At 50.3% G+C, this 18,546-nt stretch overlaps 1 protein-coding gene across 2 annotated transcripts; it reads right to left on the reverse strand.

Moving 5' to 3' along the window:
• Positions 1-3,202: 3,202 nt before the first annotated feature.
• On the reverse strand, positions 3,203-17,892 carry Cnpy3 (canopy FGF signaling regulator 3). Of its 2 annotated transcripts, XM_021640166.2 has the most exons (6): positions 17,648-17,892; positions 12,927-13,050; positions 9,341-9,437; positions 5,094-5,216; positions 4,611-4,728; positions 3,203-4,359 (listed from the first exon to the last, which is right to left on the reverse strand). In XM_021640166.2, exons 1-6 carry the CDS (start codon positions 17,796-17,798, stop codon positions 4,145-4,147), a joined length of 828 nt encoding a protein of 275 aa, XP_021495841.1. In that variant the 5' UTR covers positions 17,799-17,892; the 3' UTR covers positions 3,203-4,144. The 2 variants fall into 2 exon arrangements, with proteins under 2 accessions (XP_021495841.1, XP_060225539.1); XM_060369556.1 differs by lacking the exons at positions 9,341-9,437; positions 17,648-17,892.
• Positions 17,893-18,546: the final 654 nt, after the last annotated feature.

Consider the following 18,546-nt stretch of genomic DNA (forward strand, 5'->3'; position numbering starts at 1 on the left):
AAAGGTGCATTCTTCACAAAAACAGTTTATTTACCTTAAACTAAAACAAAACAATTTCCTGGCTATAAGTTGTTGCGTTGAGAGCAAATCTGTTTACCAACAGTGTGGGTGTTAGAACCTTGAGCTCGGTGTGGTGGTGCACACCTATGAGGGTGAGGCAGGGGGATTTGAAGTTTAAGGTCATGCTCAGCTACAGAAAAGTGAGGGAAGAAAAATGTAGTAATGACTAAATGGTAGGAAAAAAATGACCTACTGAAACATCTGGCTGGCCAATGCTGTCTTTGACACAGGGTCTTACTATGTAGCCCAGGCTGGCCTGCGCTTTCTGAGTCAGGGAAACACAGGTGCATACCACATGCTAGACCTACTTGGGTTTTTCTGAGACAAACTCTTGCTACACAGCCATGGCTTGCCTGGGCAATCCTCATGCAAAAGGATTGGCTGAAAAGCTAAACAGTTTAGGAGACATTTTCATTTTCCCCTTCCTCACTCCCGCCACACACACACTGAGGGCAGGCAGGGCATTTAGCCCTCTTTGAATGTGCCTAAGGATCTGAGAAGCTGCTGGAGAAATATCACCTTCAGAGTGGTGGTGAGCACCTTTAATCCCAGCACTCTGGAGGCAGAGGCAGGCCGGTCTCTCTGAGTTTGAGGCCAGCTGATGAGTCCAGAACAGCAGGAAAGCCAGGACTCTGTTACACCCAGAGGCCCTGTCTCCAAAACAAACAAACAAACAAACAAACAAAAAAGAAAGAAGAAAACGACAGCAGGACCAGAGCTATAGCCCTGGGTTTGATCCCTAGCTCTACAGTAACTGATGGGCTCATACTGACACATGGCAGTCTTAGGGTCTAGGAAGTCAGGGCAAGCCATGCTCCTTTGTTTCCACATGGTGGTTTGGGGTCCCCCTGGCTTCAGCTTGAGGTCCATGAGAACAGGACATGACACAGGCCTGTAACACAGCTGGTTCACACGCTCAGAAGCAGCCTTGACTAGTAAGTTCTAGGTCAGCCTGTGGCAGAGACCTGTCGATTGAAAAAGCACCCACTCACCAGCACACGTGTTGAATGTCTCATGCTGGGTCCTAGTCCAGTGGGTCTTTAGGGGACCCACCTAAACAGTCATCACTTCAGGCCATTCTCCTTCTTACCAAAGGTGTCTGCTAAGAGGAACTCACACAAGCTCTAGCTGATGTTTGTGGGGAGGGAAGTTAGGAAAGTGACACCCAAATGAAAAGGTTTCTATAAATGGTGGGGGGACCAGCCTGGGCAGCCAAATCCTGCCTTTGATCCTGCCTGTCTACACTGGGTCAGGTCTGCCTGCTGGGGTGGGCTGGTAGCAGAGGAGGCTAATCAGAGTGCAATGGCAGGTCCTCAGGAGGCATGGACAGTCCATGCAAGAGCTTAGGTCAAAATGAAGCGGTGACCATAACATTGCCCTCAGGCTTGGACCAGCCAAGGATTGGGTCACTGGGCTAACACCCCTGAGCACTGATAGGGCTTTACTTCACCCGACTGCTAGGATCAATGATGCTCCGAGGACAGATTAAGATGTGCCCTCAAGTGCTATAGGTTAATGACAGGAACAATCAGAAATTTCCACCAAACTTGGTCCAGAGGCTGAACTCCTGACTAGTGACCCTGGGCCCTCTGCATGGCCCCTCCCCATCCAACCCTGAGCCTCAGAATGAAGTCCAGGGCAAGTCCTGCTTTTAGCTTGGAGTCCTGGACCATCAGCCTTGGGGCCGAGGTCATCGGCCTTGGAGATAGACTAGGCTAAACCAGTACAAGCTCAAAGGCCTGTTCTAGGCCCCAACATCCAAAGGAAGCCTCTGTTTCACTCCTCATCACAGGCCCCAAACCAGAACACAGGGTCTTGTCCCAGGAGCCTGAACCCTAAGAGCCCCTGCACTGGACCTAATGGTCCTATTCAGAGTAAGCTCAAGAAAGGAGGTCTCTGGGAAGTCTCCTGGTGAGTGCCCAGTCCAGCAGGCATTTTCCAGATAGCACCCACCGCATCTTGGCTTCCTTTGTGCTAGTGCTGTGCTAGAGCCTCCTGTGCTCTGCCCACGGACCCAGCCCAACTGAACACATTTTCTGCCACGCTTCACCGAACAATGTGCTGTCTCTCCAGCTCTTCTGTGCTGCCGGGTCTAGGCTACTCAGGCTGGCTGTGAACCAGCTCTGAAGCCCAGGTAGTGCCTGAAATTGCAACCTTCCTGCCTTCCACCTCCAAGTTGCTGGGATCAACTGTCCTGGTGTTTTCAAAAGTCCATTTTTTTGGGCGGTGATGGCAGAAAGTTCAGACAGGGTTTCTTTGTGTAGCCCTGGCTGGCCTGGAACTAACTATGTAGACCAGGCTGGCCTTGAACTCAGAGATCCACACGCCTCTGCCTCCCAAGTGCTGGGATTAAAGGTGCGCGCCACCACCGGGGTGTTTTTAAGAGTGGTGGTGGGTCAAGGCCAAGAAGCCACAGCAGTTCAGGGTGGACGTGAGTGCCAGGGTTGGAGGGAAGGGGCCTTGGCAGCGTGGACCCTGGAAAGCCCCAGCTCTACTACTTGTAACGGGCGGGCTCCTGGGTCATCGGCTGAGCCCAGCTCTCAGAACTCTGCCTGTCCTAAGGCTCAGAGTGAACGCGCTCTTCAGCTGTCAACACCGTAGCTACCAGCCTGCCGTGACCTACCTACGTGGCATCCCAGCTCTTCCGTCACAGCTAGGGGCGTGTACACTCCTGCCCTAGAGGGCAGCCTTCCTGTCCTTGCCCGGGAGACCAGGGCGTTTAGGAGAGTGTCCAGATACAACCACTAGGAAGAGCAGAGGGACCAAATGTGATCAGTTCAGGAGCAAGGTCCAAGGACAGGCAAGGCCAGAACACGACAGGACCGGTAGGAGCTGGTGGTGACCTGCAAACACTTTACACAACGCACAGCAAGGCCTTGGGGTAGAGAGGGAGGGAAGGAGGGCAGCCAGGTGCCCAGGACTCAGTGCACAAGAGGCGCAGGGAATGGAGCAGGAAGGACCTTGGAAAACAGAGGCAGCTGCTCTATGAGGGTCAGCTGGGGGCCAGGGCAGTCACCGTGCGTGGCCTCACCCCATGCCACCTACCTTTAACCCAGGAGTTCTCAACCTGTGGATCTCGACCCCTTTGGCAAACATCTGTCTCCAAAAATATTTACAATCCCTAACAGTAGCAAAATTACAGTTATGAAGTAGCAACAAAAATAATTTTATGGTTGGGGGTCACAACATGAGGAACCATATTAAGGGGTCGCAGCATGATTAAGGTTGAGAACCAGATAGAACCCAAACCAACCTTGGGTACTCCCGGCACCCGCTCCTAGTAACTGGCAGGTTAGGCCTCCACTGAGGGGGCCAGCATGTCACCTTCGAAGCCCCCAGGACCGGGGGAGGCAGGCAGAAACGAGTGACAAGGGACACTCTGGGCAGGGAGAAGCGAGAGACAAGGGACACTCTGGAGGCTGAGAGGACCCAGGAACCTAACCAAAAGGCCAAAAGGTGTTTACTCCGGTAGCCCTGGGGAGGGGGGCTGGGCAGAGCACGAGGTGTTGGGAGTGGATGGAGACGGAGTGGCTGGGGCTGCAGTTTTGCCTCCCTGTGGGGCCAGAGGGGGTGCCCTCACCACAGGCTCTGGAGTGGCTCTAGCCCTGCTCAGCCCCTTCTGCCACACCTCCTGAGTTCACCCTGCAAGTTCTGAAACTCGAGACCTGACCAAGGGCCGAGCATAAGAGCATGCTGCTGCCTTTCCGTGGGCTGTGCCCCTCTGGATGAACAGGGTACTGGCCAGTCAAGAGACCGGATGCTGGGGGAAGTCATCTCATGTGCCTCATGCTCTTCAGCTTCCAGGTCAGCAGTCACAGTTTGGGGATGATGGGTTGGACCCAGAGCCCGTGAGGGGAAGGCTGTGTAGAAAGAGAGCTGCCTTCTGCACATCCTCTTCTTCCTTCTGGGGGTGGCATCTCCCGACACCCCAGATCCTTCCACTTCCTGCTGTTGCTCAAGGGAAGGAAGAGGGCACAGCCAAGGTAGGAGACCTGAAGCTGGCATAACAGCCATCCTTGCTGGAGCCCTGTCCCATGCTCTTCGGCTCTGAAGTCAGGGGTCTTAATTCAAGACGCGGTCAGGCTCACAGCTCGTCGGGGGGGCTGTGGGGGAGGGGGGATGCCTTCTGCACACCTTCGTCCTCCTCGGGGCTGGCATCCCCCTCCAGGGCCCCCAGTTCCTTCCTCTGCTTGCTGCCACTGGCGGAGCCCTTGACCCTGCTGCGTTTCTTCTTGGACTTCTTCCCTCCCAGGGAGGCTATGTCCCCCTTCTTGCCAGACCACCGCTCCGCCAGGCAACCTGAGGGAAGGTGCAGAAAGGCCTCAGGACCAGCTTGCTTGGGAGCAGCAGTTACAGTGGGTGCCTCCCACCCGTCTCCATGTCACTCACTTGCCCCACGGTGGCCACCAGGCTCAGGTCCGTGCCTGTGCCTGGGGCCATCACCTCCCCTCATCCCATCAACTCCCTGAGGATAAAATGCCCTCTGCCCTGCCCCCCTGAGCGAGAGCAGGTGGTGTAGACACTGCCCTCCTCCTCCTGCCCCGACTCACTCGTGTCCTTGCCCTTCAGCACGTGGTTGGCACACAGAAACTCCATCAGGTCTTCGTCCTGGTGGTTTCTGTACCAGTCTTCAATCACCTCTTCAAACTCTTCTACCAGCACGTCACACTGTGAAGACAGCACCAGAGACTGGCGGGGCCAGGCACCCAACTCTCTCCAGGGCACCCAGCTCCAACACCACGACCCACAAAGAGAGAGGCAGGCAGGAGTGACTTGCCTGAGGAAACTGAGACAAAAGTCAGAAGGTGCCAGGCACGGTGGGGCACGCCTTTAACCTAACCCTCCTGAGGTAAAGGCAGGCATATTTCTGTGAGTGTGAGCTCAGCCCGGTCTACACAGTGAGTTCCAGGTAAGACAGAGCTACACAGTGAAAACCTATCTCCAATAAACAAAGGAATGGCTCCTGGTGGCCTTCCTCAGTGGACAGCCAGTCCTACCAACCCACTGCTTACAGCAGGCTGAAGGGTCCTTACTTGCTTCTTGAGGTCGGCCACCTCGGCGGAGGTCTCGTTCCATAGCTCATAGGGGATGTCCATCACCACCTTGACCCCTTTGTGGACGAGGTTGTGCAGCGTCTCAAAGGTCTCCGACATGCCCTGGAAGAGGCGACCAGGCGTGAGCACATGCGGCGCGGCGCCATCTCTGCCTCCCACCTCCCTCTGTCTGGTGTTTGAGGATGGACGAAGACAGCCATCCGTCTGAAGCTGCTCCCCTTGGCCCTGACCTCACTCGCTCTTTGAAGCTGGCCTCCATCACCCCTGATTACACACAACTTGCCCTGCTCCCTCACCCTGTATGGTCAAACCTATCTGCTGTTGCTCTCTGGCCTTGTGACCTTAGATTTCTTTCCCAGAAATAAGATGTCCTTGACTCCTTCAATGGTGGCGGGGTATTTTTATGTAAACAAAATGGTTTAATTATGGAAAACAAAGACTTCAAATATTTTCCTACCACCATTCATTATAAGTATCAATAAATATTTTTGGCTCTATTATGTTACAATGTTTGAGGTTTTTGGTTATTTTTTTTTAAATTGCAGTTTTAGGCTGGGAGTGGCACCTTATGTCATTAATACCAGGATTCCAGAGACAGAGACATGGATTTTTTAATTCTGTGAGTTCAAAGCTAGCCTGTACTACATAGAGTTCTAGGCCAACCAGAAGGATATAGTGAGACCCTATCTCAAAATACAAAAATAAAAATAAAAATAAGCCAGGCATGGTGATGCATGCTTTTATCCAGCACTTGAGAGACAGAAGCAGGATGAGGATCTCGGAGAGTCTGAAGCTAGCCTGGTCTACATACATAACAGAGAGACCCTGCCTCAAAACAAACAAACAAAACTGCCATTTCAGCCAGGTCTATACAGAGAAACTCTGTCTCTAAAAACCAAAAACCAAACCCAAACAAATAAAAAAAAACTCTACTGTTTGAGATTCATAGAAACCAGACTTAAGTTTCATAAAAAGCGTTCAGTAACTGGTTTTTGTAACTGACTTGGTTTAGGGACGGAATTTGTGATGCTTTGAGATGGCTCTGCACAAACGCCTGCAATGCAGCATCCGGATATAGGAAAAGCTGAGGCTCTCAGCCTCATGACTACGAAATCGTAAATTTTGTAATCTCAGAAATCCACTCTGAGCAACTGTTTGGCCTCCATTTACTTCACTTTTAATCTTTGTGCACACGTGTGTTTTCGGATGTGCACCTGGGGTCAGAAGGAACCTTCGGTTGCTGGTCCTCCCCCTCAACCCTGTTTGGGACACTCGCTCGTTTGCATATGCCAGGCTAGCTGGCCCCTGAGCTCATGGAGATTCTCCGGTGCCCACCTCCCTCCTGGCTGCAGGAGCACTGGGATGACAAGCACATTATTTTATTGATTTATTAGTCACAGTGTTCTGACTGCACATATGCCTGCACACCAGAAGAGGGCACCAGATCTCTTTATAGATGTTTATTAGCCATGGTGTGGGTGCTGGGAATTGAACTCAAGACCTCTGGAAGAACTATCAGTGCTTTTAACCTCTGAGGCATCTTTCCAGCCCCTTTATTTTGTATTTGGTTTTTTATTTTTTTTAAGACAGGGTTTCTCTGTTTAACAACACTGGCTGTCCTAGAACTCACTCTGTAGACCAGGCTGGCCTTGAACTCACAGAGGTCAACCTGTCTCTGCCGCATGTGCCACCATGCCAGGCTGGGCACATCCTACAGCATCTGGCTCTATGGGGTATTGGGGATCTGAACCCAGGTTCTTACACTTCACTCGCTGGGCCACCTCCCTAGCCTAAGAACTACCTGATATCTATACTATTTGATATACCTATACACTCAGGGCAGTGTAAACATTTTTGGGTGAGGGCTGCAAATTTATTTATTTTTAATCAGATTCATTAACTTTATGTGTGTTTTGCCTGCCCCATGGGCATGCCTGGTGCCTGTGAACCTCCAGATGGCTGCTGGGAACCAAACCCGGGACCTCTATAAGAGCAGTAAGTGCTCTTAACTGCTGAGCCATCTCTCCACTTTGAGCAAGAGTTTGTTACTCTAAGGGCTCTGTACCCAGGCCCACTCTCTGCTCCAGTTCTTCCTAGCTCATGTCTTCCCTTGATGAGAACAGAACAGGACTGAGGCCTAAAGGACTCAATATGCTGTGAAAAAACTGGACTGGATTCCTAGGTAGCCACTGTCCCCAGAGATAACGCACTACCTACATTTCCCTTTTCCTAGAGATAATTCACACACACAAACATACGGGGCAGGGAGGTAGCGCAGAGGTTAAGTGTCAGCCTGGCATGTGCAGGGCCCTGGCTTTAGCTCCCACACCATGAAAAGCAGACTGGGAAAATACATACACACACACATGAATGCACGCGCACACATACGCACACGGATGCGCGCACGCACATAGAGCTTTTCTACATCAACAGTAGTATGCCATAGGCTTTGCACTTTGTAATTCTCCTCACTGCTTTGGAGACGGAATCCCACTGTGTGGCCCTACTGGGTCTAGAGCTTGCTATGTAGATCGGGCTGGATTAGAACTCAGAGATCCACCTGCCTCTGTGTCTCGAGTGCTGGGATTACCAGTGCGCAAGCCCCTGCCCAGCTTCATTCTTTGTTTACACTGTACCGTATCACAGGCACAACATACTACACCTGTGCCCTACTGGCTAACAACTGTTTCTAATAGTTTGCTAGCGTTTTTTGTCTCCCATGTAGCCCAGGCTGACCTCCAAGTTCAGGTCATGCTACCTCCTAAATTCTGAGGTGGACAGGTGAGTCACCCTGCACTTGGGCAGGAGAAAATAATTTGAAACTCTTTTTATGAAAACAATCAGGGATCAACTAACCAAATTCATCTAAGTTTTAAAGACAAATCTAAAACTTCTGCTTGAAATGCTCAGCAGCCTCAGGGGCTATGGCTGACATCCTTGGACAAAAGGAGGAAAATGTGGGTGGCAGGCACCGAAGACACAGAGACAAATATGAGCCTACGGTAACCTGCTCCTTCTCCAGGACAAGCACCCGTGTAGGCAGGCATCTGGCCGGGGTCTCAGGAAGTGGTTCTCAGTGGCTCACAGGAGGAACTGACAATCATGGTCCCCCATTATCTTTTTTCAAGATTTATTTACTATGTATACAAGTGCTCTATCTGCATGTACACCTGCACAACAGAAGGGGGCACCAGATCTCACTATAGATGGTTGTGAGTCACCATGTGGTTGCTGGGAACTAAACCCAGGACCTCTGGAAGAACAGCCAATGCTTTAAAAAAACAAACAACAACAACAACAAAAAAAAAACCCAAACTTTTTAATGTCTGTTTTGTTTTTACGATTTATTTAATTTTTTTAAAAGATTTATTTATTTATTTGTTATGTATACAGTGTTCTGTCTGCATGTGTGCCTGCACACCAGAAGAGGGCACCAGATTCCATTACAGATGGCTGTGAGCCACCATGTGGTGGCTGAGAATTGAACTCAGGACCTCTGGAAAAGCAGCCAGTGCTCTTAACCTCTGAGCCATCTCTCCAGCCCCAATTTATTTAATTTTTTATTTTATGTGCATTAAGTGTGAAGGTGTCAGATCCCTTGAAACTGGCATTACAGACAGTTGTGAACTGCCATGTGGGTGCTGGGAATTGAACCCGGGTCCTTTGGAAGAACAGATAGCACTCTTAACCACTGAGCCATCTCTCTACCCCCTGCCAATGCTTTTAACCTGAGTCATCTTGCCAGATGTTTGTTTGTTTGTTTGCTTGTTTGTTTTTAAAGTCAGGGTTTCATGTAACCCAGGCCTGACTTAAACTAGCTATGTAATTGAGGCTAGCCTTGAACTCCTGACTCTCCTGCCTCCATCTGGATGGCAAGTGCTGGGATTATAGTGCCATCATGTCTGTCTTCCGGCAATTCCCCTGACACACTGCTGTGAGAACCTTGCTGAGTCCTAGTGGTTTTGATACCCATGTGAGCTGCTGGCACAGGGCATTTCTGCCTGTGCCTGACATGGAGCTGGAACCTGGAACAAGCCCAAAACACCATAAAACACCTTCTGCTGCTGTAGAGCCAGGGCTCAGTAAGGAATACAAACAGCTATCCAAGAACTCAACGGCAGAAAAGGAGGAAGGTCCCTGGGCACGAGCAGCCACACACACACCAGCAGACACAGACTCACGCGGGCCTGGCCGCAGGGGGAATGAGACGCACGCACAAAGCCAACCTTGGCAAACCGGTTGCTGCCAGTCCTCTCCTTGTGCAGGCTGTAGTCCAGAAGCCTCTTGCAAATGGTCTCTGTGACTTCAATTAACCGTAAGTCCCTGCCGAGACAGCAGCGCGAGAGCAGCTGAGTTCTCCCAACCCCAGGGCTGTGGTCCTTCCCTCCTGCGGCCCAACACCTGCACATCTCACCAACAGGAAGGCAGGGCTGCAAAGACAGGTCATCCGGCCTGGGGGCTCTGAAGGCTGGAGCACAGGCCAGAGAGGCAACAGGGTAACAGCTCTAAGGGAAGGGTGTGTGCACCAGCCAGCCAAGGGCGCTGCACCGAGTCTCACCCTAAACCCATCTGTGAGCCGACACGGGTGCTGCCAACTGAACCCGGGGCCTCCAGAAGGGCACAAAGTATTCTCAACCACTGAGCCATCCCTCCAGCTCCTACTTTTAAAAAACAATCTGTGGTCCTGGGGATCAAATCCAGGCTACCACGCATGGTACACACGAGGTCTGTTTCTTCCACTTCTTTCCTATGAAGCAAAATGTACCTTTTAAAAAAACAAAACAAACAAACAAAAAAAAAACCCAAAAAAACAGACTTAACTTGTCACTATTAGTGAAGACAGCATCAACAGGTCTTTCCCACATTTTTATTATTAGTAGTAGTATTTTTCCAAGGCGGGGTTTCTCTGTGTAGCCCTGGCTGTCCTGGACTCACTCTGCGATCAGGCTGGCCTCAAACTCAGAGATCTTCCTGCCTCTGCCTCCTGAGTGCTGGAGTTAAAAGTATGTGCCACCACACCTGTGTATTAGCCATCTGTTTTTTGATACATGTGTGTGGTCTATGTGTGTAAAAAGTCCATGTGTGCAGGTATGTGGACACACACACATACATTCACACACAGAGGCCGGAGGTCAATATCAGGTGCCTTCCATGATCACTTTCTGTTTTCTGAGTCTGCAGCTCACCTTCTGGACTAGCCTGAGGTAGGAGGAAGTCACAGGCTGCCTCCAGCCCCACCCTCCATCTCGGGATCAGAGGTGAGCACCACTCTGCCTGGCCTGATGTAGGTGCCAAGAATATTAAATGCACCTGATTTAATGCTGGGTTTCCTTCCTTCCTGCTATTTATTCTTTCACTTTGGCTCGCCGTCTACTTAATTAACTCACTTAATTAACACACCAAAAATATGGTGTCCCACACCTTTGATCCTAGCACTAGAGAGGCAGAGGCAGAAGATTCCCTATGAGTTTGAGGCCAGCCAGGGTCTATAGAGTAAGTTTCAGGACAGCCAGGGCTACACAGAGAAACCTGATCTCATAAATTCAAAGGAAGGTCTTGCTGCATAATTAATGGTTGTAATCATGATGAGCCTCCTCGGGAATTCTAGAGGCAGCCTTAATCCAGATAATCCCTCACAGACAAGCCCAGAGGCCCTTCCCACAGGGGATTCCAGATCCTGCGAGTAGGTAATTTACGATAACCACCATGCCCACATTGGGCATGCATTTAAGCCCACGATGGTCCTGCCCTGGCCTCCCAGCTGCTGGGACTACAGGTTTCAGACACCATGCCAGCACTTATCTTGTTTGCCTGGATTTCTGTCCTGTCACCATGGAGCTCCAGGCGGCCTGGAAGTAGACCAAGGAGGACTCAGCCTGCAGTAACCTCCCTGCCTTTGCCTTTTTCCAAGTGAAAGACTATGGGTATGCCCACTGTGCCTAGACAGTTCACCATCATTCTGATGGCAAAACATGTCTTTTTTTTTTTTTTTTAGGTTAAAAAAATGTTTTTAATTTAGGTGTTGTGTGTGTGTGTCTGTGTGTATGTCACATGTATGGGCGAACCCATGTGGCCAGAAGAGGGCACCAAAATCCCCTGGAGCTAGAGTTATAGGTGGTTTGTAAGTCACCTGACATGGGTGCTGTACTTGGGTCTGTTGGAAGAGCAGCAAGTGCTTTCCAGGCCGTGGCTCTCAATCTGTGGGTCATGACCCCTTTGATGAGGGTTGAACTCCCTTTTACAGGGTCGCATGTCAGATCTCCTGCGTATCAGATAATTAGATTGTGTTCATAACAGTGGCAAAATTATAGTTATGACCTAGCAACAAAAATGACTGGGGTCACCAAGACAGGAGGAACTGTATTAGAGGGTTGCAGCATTAGGACCTTCAAAAACCCGCTTTTTGTTGGCGGTGGTGGTTGGTTGATTTTTCACAACAGAGTTTCTTTGTGTAACCCTATTTGTCCTAGGGGCTGGCCCCGAACTCAGAGATCTGCTTGCCTCTCCCCTGAGTGCTGGGCAAAGATGTACGCCACTACCGCCTCGCTATCAGCACTATCTAAGGGCGTCGCTGGCGCTCCCGCACCCTCGTGTTGTTTGTTAAAGTTATGTTTTATCTGTGCTGCATCTGTGCGTGAGTGTAAGGTTTGTTGGCAAGCACCTTTGCTTGCTGGACCATCCTGCTGGCTCTTATGTCACTTTAATTTTTTTTAACTTTCTTTTTTTAAAGTTTATTTGAGAGTGCTCTATCTTCATGTACAAAGGAAGGTAGTAACATGCCAAAGGAAGATGTCATATTCCAGTATAGGTGGCTGGAGGTCCTCATGTGGTCGTGGGAACTGATCTCAGGACCTCTGGAGGGGCAAGCAGTGTTCTTAACCACAAGCTGTCTCGCCTTAACTTTTGCTTGTACCTTATGTGTATGGGTGTTCTGCCTGCATGCTTGTATGCCTACCAAGCGCATGCCCTGTCTGAACAGGCCTGAGGTGGGTGTTGGAGTCCCCGGAACTGGAGTTACAGATGGCTGTGTGGTGCTGGACAGGACCCCCAAAAGAGCAAGCATTGCTTTTAGCTGCTAAACCATCTCTCCAGCCCATCCCACATCACTATGAAAGGATAATGTTAACTGTCAGAAGCTGGTTTTGCTTTTTGTATTTGTATCTGGCAAAATAAAAATCTGGTAATCCCACTGGCACACATCAGGAGGCAGAGGCAGGTTGATTTCTGACTTTGAGGCCAGCCTGGTCTACCGAGTGAGTGCTGGACAGCCAGAACTACAAAGACAGACACTGTCTCACTTAAGTAATTAACTAATTAAAAACAAAATTCTGGTTATCCCATGTGAACAATTTTTAATAAATTACACTAGTCTGAGAGAAGACCCTAGTGGCTGGGAGTCATCTGGTCTCCTGCCTGTCATCAGCCTCTCCTTTTTGGTTTTTCAAGACAGGGTTTCTCTGTGTAGTGTTGGCTGTCCTAAACTCACTTTGTAGACCAGGCTGGCCTTGAACTCACAGAGAGCTGCCTGCCTCTGCCTCCCCAGTGCTGGGATTAAAGGCCTGCGCCACCACACTGGGGTCAGCCTCAGTTTTCTAGATGAGGAATTTGAGACACAGAGAAAGGCTTCGTGAGAGTCACCTAGCTTGCTACTGGCAGAATAAACGGACAAACTGGGCCTGTTATTGTGACCAAAGTCTTTGTTACAGGTTTCCCTGGATGGACAAAAATAGGAACCACAACCCTCATTCCCCAAACCCTCCCCCGAAAAAACAAAACTAAAGCAGGCCAGGCCCTAAGTCCCCATTTACTTACGACTTCGTGTACTTGACTCCGGAGGCCTTCCGGTCCAGAATGCCATAGCCTGTGTCGATCACTTCCTTGGTCTTCCCAGTTTCCTCAAAAGCGGACTTCAACTCCACTGCAACATACTTGCACACTGGAGGAGGAAGCCATGGGACAGCCTGGTGAGTGCAGAGCCTCTTCTGGGAGGCCAGCATGCAGTCAAACAAACCCAGGTGGGTGCCTTTCCTGGCCTGGGGCAAACCAGCATTCTGTTTGGAAATTACTTCCAGGTCACAAGTACAGTGCACTATCCCATGTCCATTCCCAGCCTCAAGTCCCATCACTTCAAAAAAAAAAAAGAAAGAAAGAAAGAAAAATAAAGCCGCAGCACAGTTACTATTTCTAACTTGAACCATTTAGGAAGCTGAAGCAGAAGGACTTCCTAAATTCAAGGCCGGCCTGGGCAGCACACACAACAGGGGCAATCTCAAAACACAGCCAGGCGTGGTGGCATGTACCTTCTAATCTCAGCATTCAGGAAACAGAGGCAGGTGCATCTGTGAGTTCAAGACCAGCCCTCCACACTTAACGAATTCCAGGATAGCCAGAGCTACATCTTGAGACTATGTCTCAAAATTAAAGATTAGTGATAAGCAGTTAGGGGGGCTGGAGAGACGGCTCAGCGGTTAACAGCACTCACTGCTCTTAGCTAGGACCAGGGTCCTGCTGCCAGCACACACGTGGCAGCTCACAACCATCTGTTACCTCTAGTGCCAGGGGAGCGATGCCCTTTTCTGGCCTGGCGTCAGCAGGCATTGCATGAATGAGGTGTGCACACATACGTATATGCATTCATGCCTGCGGATAAATGTACACATACAGGACAAATCTTTAGAAATAATGAAGTTGGGCTAGAGGTGGCTCAGCAGGTAAAGGCGCTCACTGCCCCAGGACACACACGGAGACTCATGTAAGTTGTCCTCTGCCCAACACCGACCGCACGCTGTGATACCTGCCCCTGACCATCTCTCCAGCCGCCCCCCAAAAAAGTAAATGTGAATAAAATTTAAAAATAAAATATTCATGCACAATAAGCGGAGAATGTAATGAAAAATTGTGTTCTTCTGCTCCACTCAACAACTGCTAATGATTTGCTGTGCAGTATGGAATATTTAATAATCTATCTCCATAATTACACATTATAAACAATAATACCTCATAATGTACTTCCTATGAACACGAACTTCTGTGTAACTACAACACAATTATGGGACTCAAGAAACTAATGGGAATCATCTATAGTTCATATGAAACTTCTCTACTTGTCCCTGAGACATCCTTCATGGCTGCCTTATTTCCTGATTTCATGTGTTCGTCACCAGCTCTCACTCTCAGCTGCCAAGATAATTTGCTCCAGAGAGGCCTACTGTTTGTGTGCGTGTATTTTCTTATTTCTTCCTACCCTCTGCGAGCAGTTATCAACCAAGGCCTGTGTGCCGAGCACTGGGGACAGGAGATGGGAAACAAGGTCCCTCCCACCTGTCCAGATGCCCAGTGTGAAAGTGCAAAAGGGTGTTTCCAATTAACCAAGGAGCTACTGCCCTCAGGGTGCCCTGGGGAAAGTGGTTAATGCCCTCTAGAGGCTTCTCTTGACTTGTCTCCTGACATTACATGAAATCTCCACAGGGCAGTTCTGAACTAGTTCCATGGGATCCCAGTAAGACCCAGCTTAGTGGGGTCCTCAGGGGTGTGTGTTGTCAAGGGATTTCTCCTGTGTTGCCCTAGTCTGCGGTCAGTGATGGATGCTTGCTAATTATAGTACTGATAGAGTCCATGAGGAAGGAAGAGGGGAGGAGGAGGAGCAACAACAAGAGGAGGCCCCTGAAGGTTTGTAACAATAAGGTTTTATGTAACAAGCGCTCTAACTGATGCCGGAGAACTTGGAACCCAAGAGCCCCAATTAGAAGCTGGTGATCTCAGAGTCTCCAATGCAGCAAGGTTCTCACCTCTCTGCTGGACAATCCTGGACCATCTGGGCTCCCTCCCCACTCAGGTTCTGCACTCCTGGCACACTCGGCATATTCTGGCTCCTCTGCCCATTTCTCCCACAGCCTCAGCTGTGGTATTCCAGGAGGGAGAAAATGAAGGTTTCGAAATCCTTTCTTTCATACCTATCAACATCAACTACAACCATTCCCATCCTGCCAAACATCACTTCTTCAAGACACCCACAGTGTGTGTGTGTGTGTGTGTGTGTGTGTGTGTGTGTGTGCGCGCGTGTGCGCGCGCATAGGCGCGAGAGCATGCGATCTCTCAGAACCAGACTTGGGGGAGACTCATGACACAGACCCCATGCCCTCATGGATAGCCACCCACTTTTTCTGGGCAAGTTCTCCTTCCTCTGTGCTGAGGCCTGTTCCACTGAGACTACGAAACCCTAAGGCGGGCTCTCTGAGCCAGACAACAGCTAGCAATTAACAACAAAGATGCAATACTAATAAACATAAATAAATACAGTATTAAGACGAGTCTAAGGGTCAAAGTTTGCCAAACCACTTCATGGCTGAAAAATCCTTTGTAAATTAATCTTCACTGGTTACAAAATGAGTTTAGGCCTGGATGAATATAAGATTCTCACCAGCTTTGTGATTCTGAGTCTATGAAGGGAAAGACATGAGCTTCCTGAACTGTGAATAAGAAATGGAAGAAGATGGCTGAAGAGATGGCTCAGAGGTTACGAACACTGGCTATTCTTCCAAAGGTCCTAGTTTAATTCCCAGCAACCACATGGTGGCTCATAACCATCTATAGTAAGAGCTGGTATGCAGGCAGAATATTGTATAAATAATAAACAAATCTTTTTTTTTTTTTTAAAAAAAAAGAAGAAATGGAAGAAGGGGGCTGGAGAGATGGCTCAGAGGTTAAGAGCACTGGCTACTCTTCCAGAGGTCCCAAGTTTAGTTCCTAGCAACCACATGGTGGCTCACAACCATAATGGGATCTGATGCCCTCTTCTGTCATGAAGGCATATGGGCAGAGTACTCACTCACACACACACACACACACACACACCCCTAAAAAAATTTAAAAAGAAAGAAACAGAGGAAGAGCCTGGTGGTAGCACATGACTTTAGTCCTAGCACTCAGAAAGCAGAAGCAGGTGGATCTCTGTGAGTTAGAGGCCAGCCTGGTTTACAAATTGAGGTCCGGGACAGCAAGGGACACACAGGGAAACCCTGTCTCAAACAAACAAACAAATGGAAAGACGAACACAAAACTCCCAGGACCAGAAGAAGGTGGAGGGAAAGCAGCCTGGCACAGGTGAGACCCTTCACAGGCACGGTTCCAGGGACTCACGTATCTCCAGAGCATCTCACTTAAAAACAAAGTGTTGTGTATTTACAGTGTGTGTGAATGCGTGTGCACTCATGCATTCATGTGTGGGTAAGCACATGGAGGCCAGAGGTGTCTCCTGACACTGTTCAGCATCTTTTTTTTTTTTTTTTCCAGACGGGGTTTCTCACTTGAACCTGCAGTATGACGGTTTCGCCAGAATGGCTCCCATGTGTGTCTCCCAAGCGATGAGGTACAGGCGCACGAACAAAGCATCATCTGTTTTTCCATGCTTCTCTTGGGGTTCTGAACTCTGGTCCTTAGGCTGGTGCGGCAATCATTTTACCCACTGAGCTGTGTGCCCTGCCTCCATCTCAATTTTAACTGCTCAAATGCAAGGATTATGTGTCTCAACCCATCCGCCCCGCTTCCCAGTGCTTAGGGAACATCTGGCCTGGGTAGATCTAGCCTGGTGCAGGCTTTGACTTAACATAAAGTGGATTTCCAGAATACTCTGGGGTGCTCTGAGCTAGAATGGAGAAAGGAGGGGGAATGACTGCAAAGGTCTGGGAAGGAAACCGGCAAGTGAAGGGCAGGACAAAGAGAGGACCCTGAGTTGTCGCTTCCACTCCTGTGTCTTGAGGGTTCTTGTCCTTGAGGATTCCTTGTCTCCCTCCTTCACCTAAATCTCCTCTGGGCCCTATGCTTCCACAAAGTGATCCTCTGAGCCTCCAAACACACTCACAGCCTCTCCATATAATGTATATACTCCAAAAGCGTTAAGAAATGTTTTTGTTCTGCCGTTAGATATTTGCAGCCGAGTCCCTGTCCTCAAGAAGCAAAAGAATCACACACAGGGAAGTCACAGCCTTCATATAATCACACCTCCACATAATCGTACTATTCCAAAAGCGTCTGTGTGTGTGTGTCTGCCAATAAATATTTGAACCAAGTCTTCAGGGAACAAAAACCCATACATAAATTAGGCTGTAGTGAAGGTACTATGGGGACTGTTTCTGTTCCTTTTCTGAGTCATATGGAGCTTTTCAGTTCCTCAAACTCGCTCTCTGGCTTCTCGGCCTGCACGGCCTCTTCACCTGCCTCCGTTTCTGTGGTTTCTGCGGAGGAGGCTCCTCTGCACTTTCCTTTTCCTGGCCAACTCTTAATTTCGCAGCAGGCTTCCTCCATGAAGCCTTCCCTTCACCCCCACCTCCAGGCTAGATAAGCAGTTACGCCTGGCCGGCCCCAAAGCACGGACCTCTAGCTGATTCGGGAGTCCCAGCACCTACCGGTGCCAAGCACACGGCAGAGTCGGTGAGACCCCGGCCCCGGGACCTGCCATTCCAAGACCCTGCCCCACAGTCCCCGCCCCCGCCCGCCCCTCGGGCTGGCTACGCCCCGCGGCCCCGCCCCCTCACCTTCGCATTTGCTGGGCAATCGCACCCAGTCGGTCTCCTCCGCCCGGGCGCGGCTCGGGCCCAGCTTCGGGGCCGGTAGCAGCAGCAGCGGCAGCAGCAGCAGCAGGGGAAGCAGGAGGCAGCGGGGCGCGAGCTCAGACATGGACTCCATGGCCCAGCCGGACTGGGAACGGAGCGGACCCGGTGGCGCTTCCTCCGGCAGCGCGCGCGGAGCAGCTTCCCCCGGCCGCTTCCGGGGCTGCACACGTGCCTCCGGGTAACCACGGCAACGGTGCGCCCCGGCCCGCCCCCTCGCCTCGCGGCCTCCAGCGGCTTTCCAAACGGACCGAGGCCCGCGGGCGGCGCAGCCAATGGGCTTCGCTCGGCGTTTGCTTTCTAGCGAATGGGAAAAAAACGATCGGCCAATCAGAGAGTGGATGGTGGCTTGGGCCACCTAGAGCCGTCTCTCAGACGTCAAACGGAGGATTTGGGAGAGGCTGGAGTTTCAGGTCCCAGGGAGTAGAACTCTGGGTTGGCCTCGGATGGGCCGGATTTGGGCTTTCTAGTCCTGGATAACTGTCGCTTATGTTTTGTTTTGTTTTGTTTTCCCTCTGTCTTTTGTTCTTCCAGACAGGGTTTCTCTATGTAGCTCTGGCTGTGCTGGAACTCACTGCATGGACCAGGCTGGCGTTGAGTTCAGAGGTCTGCCTGCCTCTGGCCTGCGCCTCCACACCCGGCCTCACGCTCTTTTCCTCTAAGGTGGGAAAAGAGGAAAGACTGGAATCAGTTGTCTCCTTCTACCACGTTGGTCCTGGGCATCGAACTGGGGCCTGCAGGCTTAATAGCGGTCTCCTTTTTTCCCTAAGCCAAGTCATCAACCCTCCCTATGGCTTTCTTCATAAAGTCGCAAACCCTCACTA

Source organism: Meriones unguiculatus, chromosome 16 (genome assembly GCF_030254825.1).
Source record: "Meriones unguiculatus strain TT.TT164.6M chromosome 16, Bangor_MerUng_6.1, whole genome shotgun sequence".
Lineage (NCBI taxonomy): Eukaryota > Metazoa > Chordata > Mammalia > Rodentia > Muridae > Meriones > Meriones unguiculatus.